This window comes from Anopheles merus, chromosome X (genome assembly GCF_017562075.2).
Source record: "Anopheles merus strain MAF chromosome X, AmerM5.1, whole genome shotgun sequence".
NCBI lineage: Eukaryota > Metazoa > Arthropoda > Insecta > Diptera > Culicidae > Anopheles > Anopheles merus.
This window is the reverse complement of record NC_054081.1, coordinates 12,645,611-12,664,005: the sequence shown is the minus strand read 5'-3', so window position 1 is coordinate 12,664,005 and position 18,395 is coordinate 12,645,611. Positions and strand designations below refer to the sequence as shown.

The following is an 18,395-nucleotide window of genomic DNA, read 5'->3' as shown; positions in this document are numbered from 1 at the left end:
TCGTCCACTTGTGATAAAAGAATTTAAAGTAATATATATTTTCAAGTTATAAATAAAAAATATATTAAGAGACTGCATTTCTAACGACATGGAACTTGCAATTGAGAAGTATTTTAATGTATCGTATCGTAGACTTAAGAATCCTGTTATTTATAATTATTCTATGAGCGTTTGCTATACCGTCGTAAAGAAGCATATGACTAAGGAGTTACCTTAGACAAGTGTTTGAATTTTAACGTACACATTGATAACACGTTGAATAAGGCGTTTAAACTATTAGGATTCATTATCAGACAAACCCGTGGATGTAATGACCGCACATGTCTGAAATCGTTGTTTACGGGTCTTGTACGTTCATGCATGGAGTACTGCTCCGTAGTTTGGTTCCCACATTGTGTCTCAGCAATCAACAGAATTGAACATATTCAACAGAAATTTACTAGGCTTGCTTTAAAATGCGGTCTTGGGAGGGGATTATGCCTAGTTATCGTTCTCGCTGCCTTCTAGCTTGAAGCTCTTGAACACCGCTTCAAAGTGAGCCAAAGCGTTTTTGTGATAAAACTTTCAAATAATGAATTTGATGCGCCTCCTTTATTAGCAAAAAATAATATTTACGCCCCTTCGAGGCCACTCCGTTCCCGAAACTTATTGCAAAACGAGACTAGACGGACACTACATGGAGCTAATGATCCGCTCCATGCCATGACTCGGCAATTTAATATATGGTCTGAAAATTTCGGCTTTAACATAACTACTGATACTTTCAAACGAAACTTGCTTTTAATTTTTAACTTTGGGGACGGCACAACCCGCACGAATTAGAGACAGGGTAGAATTATTATTATATTTAAGTTGTCTCGGCCAAATTGAGCAAGATAAATATGGGTACAAATAAATAAATAAATAATTTTATTCTTCGCAAACCAATGAAGGGGAAATAGTGAGACCACCGTAAAAAAAACATTAGAACATTTGAATGAACTTGTCCAATACAAAAAAGAATGGAGCAGCCCATAATACATAATACACAACAGTTAAGAACAACAAAAAAAATCCGTCTAATTAGTTATAGCGAGCCAAGTGATAGTAGCAAATTTTTATGAATAAACATTAAATATACAGCACTAAAGATAAAGCCTTGAAGTACAAGCATTTGCTTTCCTGTAGAAATCCTATTTGATTAAAACATTCTCCTTTCTGTCGCTAACGAGTGCCTGCGCTTATCTTCTCTTCTCCTCTTTTTTTATCTTCTCCCTCAAACCACCACACAGGACCCGCCTTCTGGGGGCTAATCAACCCGCAGTGGAACATGTGCAACAAAGGGCGCCGCCAGTCGCCGATCAACGTGGAACCGGAGAAGCTACTGTTCGATCCCTACCTGCGGTCACTGCACATCGACAAGCACAAGGTGAGCTTGCGTTGGAAGACAGGGGGAGGTAGCACTAAGAAAAAATAGACACCATCATCAATGAAGCATTTAAAAGCGTACCGGTGACTCCTCTACACGCCTTTGATACACACACACACACAGAGACGCACGCACATCGATTCAAACCCTTATAGACACCTGTTGGACGGCGGTTTGATGACGGAGCAAAATTAGGGGCAACAGGATGAGAATGAGAAAGAGTGAAGAAAAAAAACTACTACAAGGATTTGAAAAAAAAGGGATGACTGTTACACATACACGAGACCATAAAGGTGTGTCTTTTTTTCTCTTCTTTTTCATTTTCTTCTCCTACTGTACCGATGGGGAGGGGAGGTACTTCCTTCCTTTTTTGAAAATGGATCTACTACAGACGGTCGCGCAATTCGAAGCAACCGCAAGACACCGTGAGCATGATATACCAGTGACACAGAAAATCCCATTTCCCGAGGCCGGTTTATCGTTTTCACAAAACCGCAGATAACGCACCATCCCTCTCCTTCCCTGAGCAGACTTATCGACACGCACAGTTCGCAGGGAAGCGTGCAAAAAAAAGGCGCGACATCCGGGGGGCAATGCTTACACGCGACACCCGGGGACACATTCAAGACACAGACTCTTGCACAAGCGTGAAAGGAGATTTACAGCCCAGCCCTTCCTGAAGGGCCTAGGGAGGCGGAGAGGGAAGATCGGCAAAAGAAGATGATACCCGTGTGCCAGCTGTTTCTTATCGCGCGCTTACCTGGCGCCGATAAAAGAGTGTTCCTGCTCTTTAGCCAGTTTAGCTCGTTTGCCCTCGTGTGTTCTTTTCCCTACTTCAATCTCTTCTAGCTGGTTTCTTCCCTCCTTGCTTCTTCGGGCCTACAAAAAAATACGATAAAATCGATTGAGAATATTGAATCACTCTCACAGACACACATACACATTGTGGGCCCAATCGTGCACGTAGGGTTTTTTTTTTGCTGCACACTTCCAGCGACAACATGTGCTTGTGGTACTCCAGCGGGAAGCATTGGTGCGGGAAAAGCGAGGGGAAAAAAAGAGTCAACACTGAATTACCCCATTCCCGCAGATTGCCAAAACCAGATTGGGGGAACACCGGGGACACACGCGTACAGGCCAACCTGCGTTCGCAAATGGGGCAGGAAGTTTCCCACGTTGTGCGTAGCGCGCCACACTCATGCACACCCGCGCGTCCGGTACGAGCAGTGGCAGCAACGAAATCCCCGTAAGGCACACACACACACACACTGCTCGCAAGGACCGTTAGGGGAGTTGGCGTAAATTTGATTATGTATTTGGAGACGGTTTTTTCTTCCTTCGTTGTTCTCTTTTTTTTGTTGGGTTAAATCTTCACTTCTTCACCTCTATTACACACTGAAGACATTCCGGCTGTGTTTCGCTCTATTTTTCTTACTCGCTTCTGGTTGTCCCTCCTCACCCTACAAACCCTGCGTCAAAGTGGTTTGGCAGGCTGTTTGGCTCTGCGAGCCGTCAAGGGCGCCGGCCCCGGATGATGAAGAATGAAGCACCGACGAGAACACCGCTTGCTCCTTTTTTCTCATTGACAATCGCAGCTGAGTGGAAAATGGGTTACACACAACAACGAGGAGCAAAAAAAAACAAGAAACACACATTACAGGAAGAAAAGGCAGACATGAAAAATGAAGTACAGCTGCATTAAACCACACACACACACAAACACACGGTGAAGCGTACACATCAGTCTTTTACGTACGGACGCGAAGACGGCAAAGCTTACCTCCAGGCGGCGGAAGAGCGGAACACACACACGCTCTAGCACGCAGAAAAATCGAGCAAAATCTGTTCCGACTCCGTCCGTGGCCTCATACACACACGCACACATTAACAATAAACAGAACAGCGTGACGCGTCCTCCAAAGCCTTCGAATCGCCGCCGCCACCTTCAAAGAATAGACAACGGATGGTTTGAATATCACCCAACAACGAAAAAAAAAAGCATCGCATCATCGTCAGACACCGTCAGAGAAATAGCACCGAAAGCAGCGAGACCCCCAGACCTTGCCTGCACAAACGTAGACCAGCGTCACACCGGAAAAAGGCGTCAAAAGACGCTGCGATGACAAAAGGGAAAAGTGTGAAGTGAGAGAGGGAGAGAGAAAAAAAAACGCCGCGCCCCCGTCGCACACAACCAACCAGCAGCGCCATTCGGCATTTACAAGAAGCGCGCAACGGTGGCGGTAAATGGCCGGGTGAATGAAAACAGCATTCAATGATAATAAAATTTCAGCAATGAAATGAAATTCATAACAACCTGAAAATGAGCACTCATTCGGATAAAAGCAACCGCCATAAAAACGGTTCCCCCCCCCCCCCGACTTTTCCCGCTTTCCTTCCGCACTTTTTATCGCTCCTCACCATCATTATTGTCCTGTGGCGCTGTGTGTGTGTGTGTGCGAGGTAAGGAGCGGATTGAAAACTTTTAGCTTGATGAAACCATCTGTGCCGCGGCGCGCGCCCTCTGTGTCACCCGGTGTTGCACGGATTTTATTTCCTTTCGGTAGCGGGAGACTGCGCTGGGAAGAAATCTGGCTCTTTATTATTTTTGTTTTTTTGTTTTCACTCACACCTTCCCAAGCAGACATACAAACACACGGAAAAAACGTAAGCAGGGCACAGCGAACAAAAATTGGAGCCACTGGATGCCGTCAGAGCGAAACGTCACACATCCGAAGAAGCTTTCTTGAACTCCGTTTTCGCGCCGTTTTTGTTTGTTTATTATTATTTTTGCAATATTGATTATGGTTCAGATTTCACGTTTCACTACAAGAACACCTTGTCCAGCCTTACTGAACGCCCATCAATCCACATTTGTTCACTTCGTACACCTCACGCAGATATCGGGCACGCTGCACAACACTGGCCAATCGCTGGTCTTCCGGGTGGAGAAGGACACCAAGCAGCATGTAAATATTTCCAGCGGCCCGCTCGCCTACCGGTACCAGTTCGAGGAGATCTACTTCCACTACGGTACGGACAACAACCAGGGCTCGGAGCATCACATCCACGGGTACAGCTTTCCCGGTGAGGTAAGTGGGAACACATTGCACACATTGCAGGCGCGGCACGTTTATCTCGTTATTATGACTTTTTGTTTGTACAGTCGTTCGTGGTATTCTTCCTCCGCTGGGGTTGTTGCAACGTGGCGAGAGCAGTGCCTTAAAGGAGGCTATTTTGCAGGAGTGCGCGGATTGTTTCGCTGGGGGCGTTAACTGGCTAAATAGTACCAGGGCTTGTAGGGCACGCTTTGTAATGGAACACGCCTGCAGTTATGGTGTAATGAGTTAGGCGATAGCTACGGTCGCCATATGATGAGCGTACAGCTGTACCTCAAGTACCGTCGCGGTAGGTCAGTTTTTACTGACATGAGCCGAGGTGGAATAACACTTTTGTTCGAAGCGGACTTTTCAACACTTGATCGTCCAGGCGATCATAGAAACCTTTAGGAGGTTTCCCTTACTGGAAACGTTGGAGTTTAGAAGCCTTACCTTGGGTAGGGGGACATAACTAAACTCTTGAAATAAGTTGGAAGGCGAAGTATTAGGAAGCGTAACGTCCTATCTTGGCAGTCCGAACGAATCTGACTTGCCACGGTCGGAATTGGTTTTATTTATACTCAATAAGTTTCGTACATTTGGTTTTGGAATGTGTTTTTGTCCTAATTAAAGGTTATTGATATGAGGTGCAATTTATACATTGTATCGGAAGTGAGGTGTCTATCAATTTGTGCCTATGCTGCACTTTTAGTGTTTTTACAAAGGTTCTGGAAAGTTTCAACTGTTCTAGCCAAAGAACGAGTGCGTTCGTTGCTCTTTGCCTACACTGCGCTTTTAGCAATAAGTTGCTATGCGTCTGCTTTGCTGCAGTAACGCTTGAATTGCTTATGCTGCGCGATTCGGTTGTTTTCGATAAAATGTGTCTCAATGGTTTTTTTCTATGAACGGTATGGTCTAGGTATGTTGCTATGGAGTGGATTGATTTGCTGATGCAATATAATGACTGTGTTGCAATAATGTGATTTGACTTTACGGAGTGTGTTACAATGTGTCTATAGCTGATAGTGTGTATTATAATAAGTTCTGTATAGCAGATATGCTACAATGGAATGCGCTTGTAGTATATATACATATGCGAAATTATAGCATGTAACTAGGTGTTAGTGAGATCGGGGTTATGGCTCAGGTTAGTGTAAGATTATATGGTCAGTTGAATAAAAGCACTCATGGTTGAATCACGTAATATTGGCGACGAGGATAAAAAAAGGTCACAGCAGAGAATCTGCAAGTAAAAAGATGAGTCAAATAGGAAACATAGAGCCCTACGTAATGGGAGAAAGTTTCAAAGAGTATATTCATCGGCTGGAGATGTATTTCACCGTCAATGATATTGCGGTAAAAAAAAAGTGCCAGTGTTGATCACAATGGCTGGTGCGTCGTTGTATTCGGTAGCAATAAAGTTGTGTGCACCGGATGATCCACGAGATAAAACGTATGCAGATTTAGTGAAGGTGTTGGAGAAGCATTTCAAGCCCAACGTGAACGTTGTGTCCGAGCGTTATCTACTCAGAAAGTGTAAGCAGACAGCGGAACAGTCGATTGCTGATTACATCATTGAGCTGAAGGCAGCGGCACAGACGTGTGATTTCGGCAGTTTCTTATCAGACGCTCTAAGAGATCAATTTGTGGCTGGCGTGTACGATCTGGAGCTTCGCAAACGGCTGCTGAAGAAGGAAGTTTTTGAAATAGATTGTGGTGCGTGTGCGAGTGTGATCTCGCAAAAGACATATACGGATGTATTTAGCCAAGTAGAGGTGAAGACGACCACCATGTCTTTTATATCGGCGTCGGGTCAATCGTTAAAACCCATCGGTAAAATTGAAGTGAAGGTTAGGATGCCGAAGGCGGAAAAAGAAGAAAAGTTAGAGTTGGTGATTATACCTACGGAAAGGGAAGTACGTCCTTTATTAGGACGAGATGGGTTGGATTTATTATTTCCAAACTGGAGAAAAGTGTTTGAGATAAAAGCTATAGAAACGGATCTAGTTATGGAAATAGCAAAGAAATTTCCGAAAGTTATAAAATCAGGAGAGAACGAAACAATTGAAGGTTTTAAGGCGGATTTAGTATTAAAGGCAGGTTGTGGTCCTGTATTTCATAAAGCGTACCCAGTGCCATACTCAATGCAGACGAAAGTAGAAGAAGCTTTAGACAAGCTTGTAGCAGAAGGTGTTTTACGGCCAACACGATTTTCAAAATGGGCAAGTCCAATTGTAATAGTTAAGAAGCAAGATGGAAGTATACGTTTGTGTTTGGACGGTAAAGTGGTATTGAATAGGCAATTATCAGTGGAACATTACCCGTTACCGAAAGTGGAAGATATTTTTGCTAAAATAGCAGCATGGAAGGTATTTTGCAAGATAGATTTGTCGGGTGCGTACTTGCAAGTGTTATTATCGGAAACGTCTCGTGAAATATGTACGGTAAATACGCATAAGGGATTATTTCAATATACTCGTATGCCTTTTGGCATACATTCAGCACCGGCAATATTTCAATCGTTGATAGATCAAGTATTGCAAGATACAGAAGGAATCGCGTATATCGATGATATTTTGGTAGGAGGTACCGATATGCAGCAATGTAAAGAGCGTTTATACAAAATCTTGTGGAAATTGAATACGCATAATGTAAAAATCAATGTGGCCAAATCAGTCTTGTTCAAAAGCAGTATTGAGTATTTAGGATATATAATATCAGACAAGGGTATTCACCCTAACGAGTCTAAAGTGAGAGCGATTGTTAACGCACCCGTTCCAAAGAATGTAACGCAACTGCAAGCTTATTTAGGGTTAGTGAACTATTATCATCGCTTCATACCCAATTTAGCAAATTTATTACATCCTTTGTATAACCTTTTGAGGAAACAAACTAAGTTCGAATGGACGGAGCAGTGTCAAATAGCGTTCGATAAGTCGAAAAATCAGTTAGTAGATCATCAAGTGTTAATACCTTATGATGAGAGCAAACCGTTGGTATTGCAAGTGGATGCCAGTCCTTATGGTGTAGGAGCAATTTTATCCCATATAATCGATGGTGAGGAAAAACCAATAGGGTTTGCATCATCCACGTTAACTGCAGCGCAAATGAATTATGCACAAGTGCATAGGGAGGCATTAGCGGTAATATTCGGCATAAAAAAATTTCACAAATATGTGTATGGAAGGGCATTTAAACTAATTACGGATAACAGTGGCGTCAAGGAAATATTCAATCCGTCGAAAGGAACTTCTGCAATTACAGCAGCAAGGTTGCAACGTTGGTCCTTATTTTTAGCGAATTATAATTATTCGATTGAACATAAGGCAGGGAAGTTAATGTCAAATGTAGATGCCATGTCCAGATTACCGTGGCCTGAAGAAAATGAACTAGAAAATGTGAATTTGGGAGTAAATGTGCTAAAAGAAAATTCACAAATTGAAATCGAGGTGATAAAAAAACACCAATTACAAGATGGTGAAATCAGGAATGTTTATAATTTGGTGAAATATGGATGGAAAAATAATTTAGAGCCAGGGTTGAAAGTTTATAACAAAGTGAAAAATCGTTTAGGAATAGAAAACGGAATATTATTTTTCGATGATAGAATAGTGATTCCAAAAATGTTAAGAAATGATATACTCAACAAATTTCACGCAAATCACGATGGTATCGTAAAGATGAAAATTAGTGCGAGGAAGTTTGTTTGGTGGTTGGGAATGGATAAGCATATTTCGGATTTTGTAACAGAATGTTCGATTTGTCAAGCTTGTCAACCAGTTAGCAAAGAGATAGTAGAAACAAAATGGCCTTCATGTGGAATTCCGTTTGAAAGGATTCATATAGATTTATTTTATTTTGAATCTAGAACATTATTAATAATAGTAGATGCGTATTCGAAGTTTATAGATGTGCGTTTGTTAAATATGGCCAAAGCTAACGACATCATAGAGCAGATAGAATCTTTTTTTGGTTATTTTGGGATTGCTCAGGAAGTGGTTACTGATAACGGTCCGCCGTTCAATTCTGAATCATTTGTGAATTTTTTGAGAGAGTATGGTGTAAAAGTAACTAAATCACCACCGTATCACCCTCAATCAAATGGGTTAGCAGAAAGAGGAGTAAGGACAGTAAAAGAAGTATTAAAAAAGTTTTTGTTAGATTCTAAATATAAATTTTTGCCTTTGAGCCGCAAAATAAGCAAATTTCTGTTGCACTATAGGAATACGCCCACTACGGTTACTAAAGAACGCCGTCACAGAGAATTTTTGCTTACATTCCAGTAACTGTTTTAAATAAATTAAATGCAAAGCAAGTAGAAAAAAATAAGGATAACGAAGATAATTGTAAAGCGGTCCGTATTCATAACATAAGAAAGGAAAATAAGTATATCGATTTTAAAAGCGGAGAAAAGGTAGTGTATAGAAACCATTTTAAGGATTTAGTGCGATGGATTCCAGCCACTATTATAAAGAAAGTTAGTTATACTACTTACACTGCTAATATAAATGGAAATATCAGATTAGTACACAAAAACCAATTAAGGAAGCTGAAACGCAAGTTGAATTATAGTTATATTACTGAAAAGAATTGGTCCCAAAATGATACATTGTTGAATACAGAGAATAATTATAAACGCAAACGTAGCGAATCACAATCTCCACCCATTAGGAGATCAGATAGATTGAAAGGTCAACCGCGATTGAAATATTGTAAATAGTTAAACGTAAGTTTGCGTTTAGTGGGGAGACTGTAGTATATATACATATGCGAAATTATAGCATGTAACTAGGTGTTAGTGAGATCGGGGTTATGGCTCAGGTTAGTGTAAGATTATATGGTCAGTTGAATAAAAGCACTCATGGTTGAATCACGTAATAGCGCTCAGAGATGTTTATTTTCTCTCTATTCACACCTATACTTTTTGATGTATGCCTTGGCCAATCCTTGAAGTCCATGGAAATCGTTGCTGAAAATGTTTGTTTGAGCTAAGTAGCAATAAAACGAAAGTGGTAATCGTCTGCATTACTACCATAAAAAAAACATACGATCAAGTACTGTAATTGAAAAAAATCAATTTTTAGAATTCACCAGACGAGGTGTGATGAAACAACTTTACATTTTGTCAGTTAATAGGATAAGTGGTCAAATAAACCCCTTTTGTTGCTTACCTCAGAGCGCGGTAGAAACATCCTTCACGTAGGTTGTATGATCCATCCTCGGGCACCTGGTTGACACGACATCTACAAGGAAACGTTCACTGTTTTGTCATCCTGGTTCAATGGATCGTCACAATCGCACCTTAATCGGTTAGATTGGAGGCAGCATCTCGTAAAAAGTCGCTCATGTCAATGATGTAAAACTGAGAAGGGAGTAAGGTCCGTTAATGTTTGCAGCAATCAAGTTGCTTTGGCTGTACCAATATCTTCAATGTTGCTATATACCGAAGATCTAAAAATGTACTTTGCTATCATAAATAGTAATAGTGACAACTGCAGTTCATTGTCTCCCTGTTCTATTCGGGGTGTGCTGCTAATAGGTGATGTGTTAACGTTAGTAAATGTACAATAGTATCCTCGCAGCAAAAGCCCTCTATAACTTAGTTAATGGTACATAGCGAAGAATTGTGACTGTCCAAACGTTAGTGACTGATTTATGTTTTCTTGTGGACTGTAGACATAGCTAAGATCCACATTTTGATGCTAATACCTTCAAAGCAAATAGGATTTTAGGCTTTATCCCGAAATCTAATCTTATATGTTACATGATCCGTTAAATCGTATTTAAGTTTTCTTGTTCGTACGATCATCGAGAATGCAACGTCTGTTGCACGGTTTACAACACAACTCGTCCGAAAACTCCCTCAGAGGTACTATATTAAGTACCGTAGGGCTCCGTATGTGATGTTTTTTTAGAAGGTTCTTGAGCAATTTAATCAGTGGCCCTGAAAAGAAACTTCATTTATTATAAACAAACCTATCCTTCAATATTATTGATTATAATGAAACAAACAAAAAAAAAAGGAAGAAGAATACAAACACACGTTTGTGATTCCAAATAGCCTGCTCGTACTTTATAGCTGATTTGGGGCTGTTTAACGAAAAATCGTTCCGATGTCGTACTTTGTGGATGATTAAGAGATAGATGGTACTTTGCAGAACTAATGTTACTAATTATGTTACTGTTCATATGACGAGTAATCAGAAACACCATTCATTATACATATATTGTGCAAAATGCAGCAAACGTTCACAATACGGACACATTTGCTTGGTGAATAACGCAGTTGCCTTCCAACTAGAATGCATCTAAATCTTGTTTTTAGGATTCCTATTGACTTTTTTTCCTATCAGAATACGTGCATTGGCGTACAACTGATTAAATCTTGCCTCTGGACTATCTGGCTATGCATTTCCAAATGGTTTTTTTTTCGGTCATTACACCATGAAACTGAAGAGATTATGTCACTGCACACAAACCAATGAGATGCATCACTCTTTCGCAATTGTTCCTTTTTTCTTCAAAATATGTTGAAACAGAGCTTACATTGCAATATAAATGAATCGTGGTTAGAGCCACAAAATTTGGCATCGACAAATCTAATCCTGTTTCTAAGACTGACTGTAACGATTGTTAAGACTGTAAAATCCTTTACGATTGTAGTACAAAATAGAATATTCGTGTGGTGCAAGCATCGTGTATGAGTAACACCAGATACATTAGGAAGTTTTTCATTGAAACACTGGTTAGCAGCTGATTTTTCCTGCTACGATATTTTCAAACATACGACGTATGCTAATGCGCGTTCAATGACTCCCAACGTTTTATCCAATACTTCCAAAAACGTTGGCTGAGCCATTGGAACAGTAAAATCATTGCCCACTCCTTGCTGGTAAGATCCCTGAGCTAAAACATTTAGTGTGCAAGCCGCTTGAAGCTCGCAGGTAATCCGCGTTTGTGCTTGGGACGTAAAAATGGTTCTATTTTGTTCAGAATTATAATGAACAAGGTTTTTGAATCCCGAAAGATTTAATGAACCTGAAAAGCCATGAAATACAACAAGTTATTCTTGCACTTCCTGCTACCAGCACATAATGCAATTTACGCTTGTTCTGAAATTTCTAGAGGATCCAATATGCACCGCATTTAAATCCATTATCATGAAAATAACTGAACTATTTTATTTAATAGAACCGAGCTATTGGCTAACAGCAAATTTGCCGAATAAATTGTAAACTCTGCACAATTTGTTTGATATTTAAAAAAATATATATAATATGATGTGAAACGTCATGATTCGTATATGAATAACAAATAAGCATATCTCTATTCAAAAAATATGTGTTAAGACAATTTTCATCGCGCTTTTGCGTAATTATGCGTTTTAGCTACCCAGCCGAAAACTGGCACAGTTACCCTAGAATAGACTATGTGTCCTTTCTCACTGTATTACAGTAGATCTCTAACAACTCTGTATCATGAAATTCGATCGTAGACGACGATCTGCACGACTGTTTATTACATAACAAGAGCTCAAAGAGTTAAATTATTTGTTCCGGGTGAGCTTACGGCATTTAAGCTAAATTAGAGGAATTTCTCAGTAAGCTTAAAACGAGAACCTGAGTTGTAAGAAAGCAGCTGCAACCTTTTTATAGCACCAAAGATAAACAAACGGTAAGGACTCTAGTCATTGTTCTTATGCTAGTCAACTAGTCATTGTTCTTATGCTGGTGTGCACTATTGGCTGACCTGCCCGCAGTTCCATTTCCAATAGTCTTCCTATAGCGTCGCAACGAACGCAAGCAATCGAACGCTCACTAGTTTGCTCATGCTTCATTATCTGGCGTGTGGTAGGTGCCTGTGTGCCGTTGCAGTGGCCCCAGTTTTGCCATCTTCTGCATCCGGTGCAGCCCGTTATCTCACATTAAAGCGAGGTGCGCGACGCTTCGTGCGCGTGTTTCGCTTTGTTCGAGGTGTCGCGCAGAAAACTTTCCAAGATACCGTGTCACAGATTTCCTCCTCACAGGGTCGCGCGACGGGGAAAACCGGGCACCGGTCGTATAAACTCGTTATGTAAATAAGTTTCCCGTTCGCACGTTTCCGGCACTGCTTCCGGCGGCAAAACAAAAAAAACAGAGAGAAAGAGAGCGTGTGTGCAGCACACGCCGGTCTGTATCGGTGAGGGCGCGGGGGTGGGACACACCATTATGACATTCTCCGCGGCACGAGACACAGGCGGTAAGAATTAGCCGGCCCGTGCAGAAGTATGTAAGTGAATGTCGCGTGTTGCACATATGCACGTTTCTTATCGTGATTTTGCGTTGTTGTTTGTATTGCTCCGCTGCCTATAGAAAGCAAAGCGAGGAAAGGGTGAAATTGGTTGCCTTTGCAACGCCTTTCCTCTTCCACTGGATCATTCTTTTCTCCACGAAGTTCAATCGACGCAACTCGGGAAGAATGGTTGGGAATAGGAGGGAAACAAGGTGACGAAGAATAGCATTGGTTTTAAGCAGCTTTTTGATGCCCTCACGAGGAAGTGTTCTAGTGGTGAAGCTTTGTTCAGACGGAGCTAGCAGTTAGCTAACTTTTCGCGTGAAATATTTAAAATGTGTTGCATAACGTTTTAAAATTCAAATGTCTAAAGTGTAACGAAAAAGCAATATCATGCCGAAAAAAATAACTGATAGCTCATAAAGAGTTCCGAGCCCGGAAGCCAAGCACGGGTCTCGTTCTGAGTGACCGGAAACGCTGAGGAAAACGGAGGGATCCTTCTCCACTCCCCCCTCCCCTAGCAATGGACGGGAAAGCCAATACCCAATGTTAATAATGTGTAATTTACTGCAAGCCAGTCATCTTGTTCGATAACGCGATCGGTGTTAGAGGCTCTACATGCTTCTGCGTGCTTATGTGAATGTGGAAAAAAACAGGAGAAACAGGATACGACTAAAAGGGGAGGAATGCTGCGGCGTGCAAGGCGGCCGTTAATGTCTGCCATTTTCCGCAGACGCTGTAGTAGTTTCTCTTTCCCCAGTCCTTGTCCACCCGACACCCTTGCGGCAGTTGGAGCATAACAGCACGGTGCATCAGGTCGTCGCCACGCGGGAAAACAGCGGCGCCTGCCCTCTCGTCCAGCAACGCCGCCAACCTTCCGCCTACTTTGCTGCTCTTTTTTTTTGTGTGCCATTTTTTGGCCCGAGCGAAAAAAGAAAACTGTTTTAACGATTATGACTTCCCGCTTATCGGTGGCTTTTTATCGCTTTTGCTTGACGTTGATTTCTTCACCACCGCGACCCACGAGCTGCTCTCTCCAACGAGCGGTGATTTTTACAACGAGGGAAGGGAGAGGGCGACACGACGGGAAAGGCACTCGTAGGAGATGGAAAATGGAGTGTGGAACGAATGGGGAGGTGCTTTGTTCGTTCTTCTTTTTTCCTCTTCTTCTTTTCATATGCTTTCCATTTTTCTCCATGCAACTCCCGACTTCAAAAGCGCTTTCTCGATGGGCCACACAATAGCTCCCGGCGCAATCAACTTCCGGGCGGGAGCAAGGGGAAAACCTGCCGATGCAGCTGTTTTCATTTTACATTTTTATTATCTTTCCACACACACCCACACACACACACTCATGCGCCGTCAATTCTTTAACACACATACACGCTCGCTCTTTCTCTCGCTGTGTTTCGACATGCTCTTCGCGGGATCGATCGACTTTGCCGGACCTGGGCCACCACCGTGGCGCTGTACCGTGGACCACAATGGTGCCCGCAACACACCACACACGCACAGATCCAGCTGTACGGTTTCAACAAGGAGCTGTACCACAACATGTCCGAGGCCCAGCACAAGGCCCAGGGCATCGTCGGCATTTCGCTAATGCTGCAGATCGGCGATACGCCTAATCCGGAGCTGCGGATAATTACCAGCGCCTTCAATAAAGTCCTGTACAAAGGTAAGCTCAGCCTGCCCGAAGACTCCGGCAACAGCGCACACACACACACACACATACCAATTACACGCCCGTTTCTCCACCACTCTGTACCACCACCAAAGCTGTATCACGTCATTTTTCCTCTATAATTTTTTTTTTTTTTTGGGTTTAGGATCTTCTACACCGATCCGGCATATCTCGCTGCGATCGCTGCTGCCGAACACGGAACAGTACATGACGTACGAGGGTTCGACCACACATCCCGGCTGCTGGGAAAGCACGGTCTGGATTATCCTCAATAAGCCCATCTACATCACCAAGCAGGAGGTAAGTGAGCGATAGGCGAGCGAGAACGTTTGCCGCCTGGAAGGTAGGCCACCCGCAAAGTACAGTGATGTTCAAATTTGTAACCGCGATGTAGCTTCGAAATTTAAGTACATTAGCGCAGTAAATTGAAAATGTGTCTTAATTGCTTTTTTTGTGTAATTAACTTTAAAATAACGCCGTTCGTAAATGTTCGAAATTTAAAAAATGCAAATTCTAATAAAGAAGAAAGTTTCAACCAGGACAAGTGAAATTATCCATCAATGCATAGTTACATATATTCATATGTTATTTAAGTTGAATTCATTATAATTGTGTTAATCCAATAATAATTTAGTTAATCCAGTTGGAATACAGTATTTTTTTTACTTTACGAACCAAAATGCCTCTGTGCTGTTCTTTTGAACACAGTTGTATCTAGAATGCACAACCTCATAGCCTCTATTTCTCTCTCTTCTCTTTTCTCTCTCTCTCTCTCTCTCTCTCTCTCTCTGTCTATCTCTCTCTGTCTCTCTCTCTCTCACACACACTTCTTCGCGTAGCTGTACGCGCTCCGGAAGCTGATGCAGGGCTCGGAACAAACGCCCAAAGCACCGTTGGGCAACAATGCGCGGCCGCTCCAGGCGTTACATCACCGCACTGTTCGGACCAACATCGACTTCGCCAACACGGGCGTCAGCAAGGTAAGGGGGATCGGGCAGACCCTACGATTAAAGTGCCGGGCGGGATTAATCTCGCTAGGAAGCGGTTCGAATTAGCTCCCCATGCTGTGTGTGTGTGTGTGTGTGTGGTGTGTGTGTGTGTGTGTGTGTGTGTGTGTGTGTGTGTGTGTGTGTGTGTGTGTGTGTGTGTGTGTGTGTGTGTGTGTGTGTGTGTGTGTGTGTGTGTGTGTGTGCCCGTCCCGGTGCTGCTGTGCGTGCTGTGATGTTAATCTCTATTCGCTTGCATTTTTACTTCTTTTCATTTCCTGCTTTCCGTCCTATTTCCCCCCCTGCGTTTCGTCCCGACCAGACGCAGAGCTGCCCGACGATGTACAAAGACATGTACTACAAGGCGAACCGCTGGACGTCCGAGATATCGGCGCGGGGCCGCGAACGGGGGCTGCCCGACATCGAGAGTGTGTTCCATTCGCTTCCATAGTGGCACCAGCGGGTCCGTTCCGATGCCGGACAGATCCAGAGCCGCCCGCCCGCCATCACCGGCTAAAAGCAAACAAAAAACTGGATGCTGTGCGCGACCGGGTACGGCGGCAGGATGAGACTGACACGAGAAGAACACCACACGCCAAGCGGGCGGGCGCGCGCGTGGCCTCTTCACACCGATTACCGCTGCTGCTGCTGCTGCTGCTGCGTATGTTGCCTACCTTTCAGGGGCCGCGAGTGGTTGGGTTTGATATTTGTTTATGGTTCTCAACAGACACCGTTCTAACGCGGCTTCTCCGAGCCGCAGCTCTTGGGGAGGCTTATTTTTCACTCTAGCGATCGTTTCTTTTCGCAAGTCCAAGACCGTACCCACGCACAGAAGCGAGCATTGAGCGGATTTATTTGACAAAAGGTAGCGCGAAGCAAAGGCGTAAGCACAAAATTGACCCATTGCCTATATACAAAACAGAGCAAAGAAGCATATATATACATATAATTATAAATATACATACACGTATGAATAGAGCAAAGCCTACTCTCCAACTAGCAAATATTGTAGTACTAATAAACACGTACACACACATACACTCATACACTTAAACAAAGAAAAAAAGTGTAGCTCTACCAAACACGAAACAAAGGCATCTTCTTCTACAGCACACATACCACCAATGCCACACTACAGGGGGTTTTTTTCTGGGGTTTTCATAGCTGTGGGATACTTACTTGAATCTTTCTTATGGGAAATGATCTTTGTGTGATGAGAATCGGACTAATATGTATGACTTTAGACCTTCAGATACGTCGAGAGTTGTTATACAATGTTCATAAGGTTCATAATGTCACTCTCTTTGGTCAGACTCATTAGAAATTCCTTTTGGATTTGTCCAAAAAGAATGCTACAGAGTTGACATAAAGTTCATTTCGTAAATGAAAGAATCATGAAAATATCGCGCAAGTATGAGAACCCCTGAAAAACCCTGTAATGCTTGTGTGAATAGTGTGTGTGAAGGTACACTACATTAAAAAAAAAAACAACCAAACAACAAGACGCGCTTGGATCGCTCTCCATTGCTTCGAAAGCAGCCGTAATGTAAAACAAATAATTATTCTTATGATGTTGTCTACGAAAGGGGATGCCAAACTGGAACCATAGCAAAAGCAGGTGTAAACGGGATGTTATATGCACCGCCGTATAACTCTTCAGACCATATAAACACACTGCTTCCCAGAATATCCAAGAAACTACCACACTCCATCTACACGCCAGTAACATAGGCGTAAAATTATGAAATGAAGCAAAATGTTAACCAAAACAAAAAAAAGGAATCAGCGAACCATTTGTGGAGATTTGTTTCGTTCCCCTCTCCGTCAGCTGTCAGATCGGTCGTGTGTGTAAGTGTGTGTGTGGTAAGCCGAAAGGAAACAGGGATTTTTTTTTGTTTTTGAAGCCACCGAGAAAAGGGTTGGCAAACGAGCTGCTTGGAATCAGTAAAAAACCGAAGACGTAGCAGACAAAGGGCGCGACAGGAGTGGTGTCAAGCCGGAGGCCTCTTTGCAGTGGACAATAATGACGGAGACGATAAAAGATGGCAATGACAGATAACATACCCACACACACGCACACACAAAACACAAATAAAATGTAAACACTGCGTGTCGTTGTGGTGGTGGTGGTGTTACACAGCTGACGGTCGGCAGGATCTTGTTAGCAGTTGTCAATCGCATTTCTAGTACGATAAGAAGTGGCTTTGGCAGTGCGAATTGCATACCTGTGGGCGGTTTGCTGCACAAGAGCACGACGAGGTCAAACGGGAAGGATTCACACCAACACTCACACTAAACATTAACGAGCTGATGATAACTACATAGAACCATACATTTGGGGAAGCGATCGAGGAGGGTTAGCGGTAAATAGCATCAAACACACCCGAACGGTAATAACAGTGTACTCAAGTATAAACGCTTAAAAGAGACTATTGCAATCACTATAGACAAATTCGCGTTTATTTTTATTTTGTTCCTACCGATCCCTATATAATCGATGGATCCTCACCATTTCTCTCAGTTAACAACGTGGTGGGTGGTGGTTGTTTATGGTCGTTGACGGACTGTCAGTTTCTCTAGCGACGCTTATGCTGGGATCGCAAATGTACTACACCGACGAAAGAAAGACGAAAGGCATAGGACGTCTTCCATGGTCCTTTTAAGTGTAAATATAACAATACGCAAAAATAGAGATAAAGGGTGAAGAGTAAAGGTAAACGGAGCGAGCGTAGGGGGGGGGGGGATATAGTAGACAGCATCAGAAATTGTATTCAAACCCCAAAACTGCACCTACTACTAACACAAGTGTAAACTTAGCGAAAACAGTATTTGCATAGCACACATTCACATATATACACACACCCACACATACCATGACAACGTTAGTAAGATAGAGAGAGAAGCAGAAAGAGAGAAAAATAGAGAGAGAGAGAGAGAGAGAGAGAGAGAAA

The 18,395-nt window shown here is 42.6% G+C and overlaps 1 protein-coding gene across 5 annotated transcripts in view; it reads left to right on the top strand.

Annotated features, from left to right (window-relative positions):
* The window catches only part of LOC121592172 (carbonic anhydrase-related protein 10), a 69,244-nt gene extending 51,049 nt beyond the window's left edge, over positions 1 to 18,195 (top strand). For all 5 annotated transcript variants that reach the window (XM_041913576.1, XM_041913584.1, XM_041913560.1 and 2 more), the window contains exons 4-9: positions 1,272 to 1,408; positions 4,306 to 4,497; positions 14,290 to 14,452; positions 14,604 to 14,758; positions 15,298 to 15,438; positions 15,767 to 18,195. In XM_041913576.1, the coding sequence (XP_041769510.1) occupies positions 1,272 to 1,408; positions 4,306 to 4,497; positions 14,290 to 14,452; positions 14,604 to 14,758; positions 15,298 to 15,438; positions 15,767 to 15,895 (917 nt within the window). In that variant the 3' untranslated portion in view covers positions 15,896 to 18,195. The remainder of the gene's footprint in view (positions 1 to 1,271; positions 1,409 to 4,305; positions 4,498 to 14,289; positions 14,453 to 14,603; positions 14,759 to 15,297; positions 15,439 to 15,766) is intronic.
* The last annotated feature ends 200 nt before the right edge of the window (positions 18,196 to 18,395 follow it).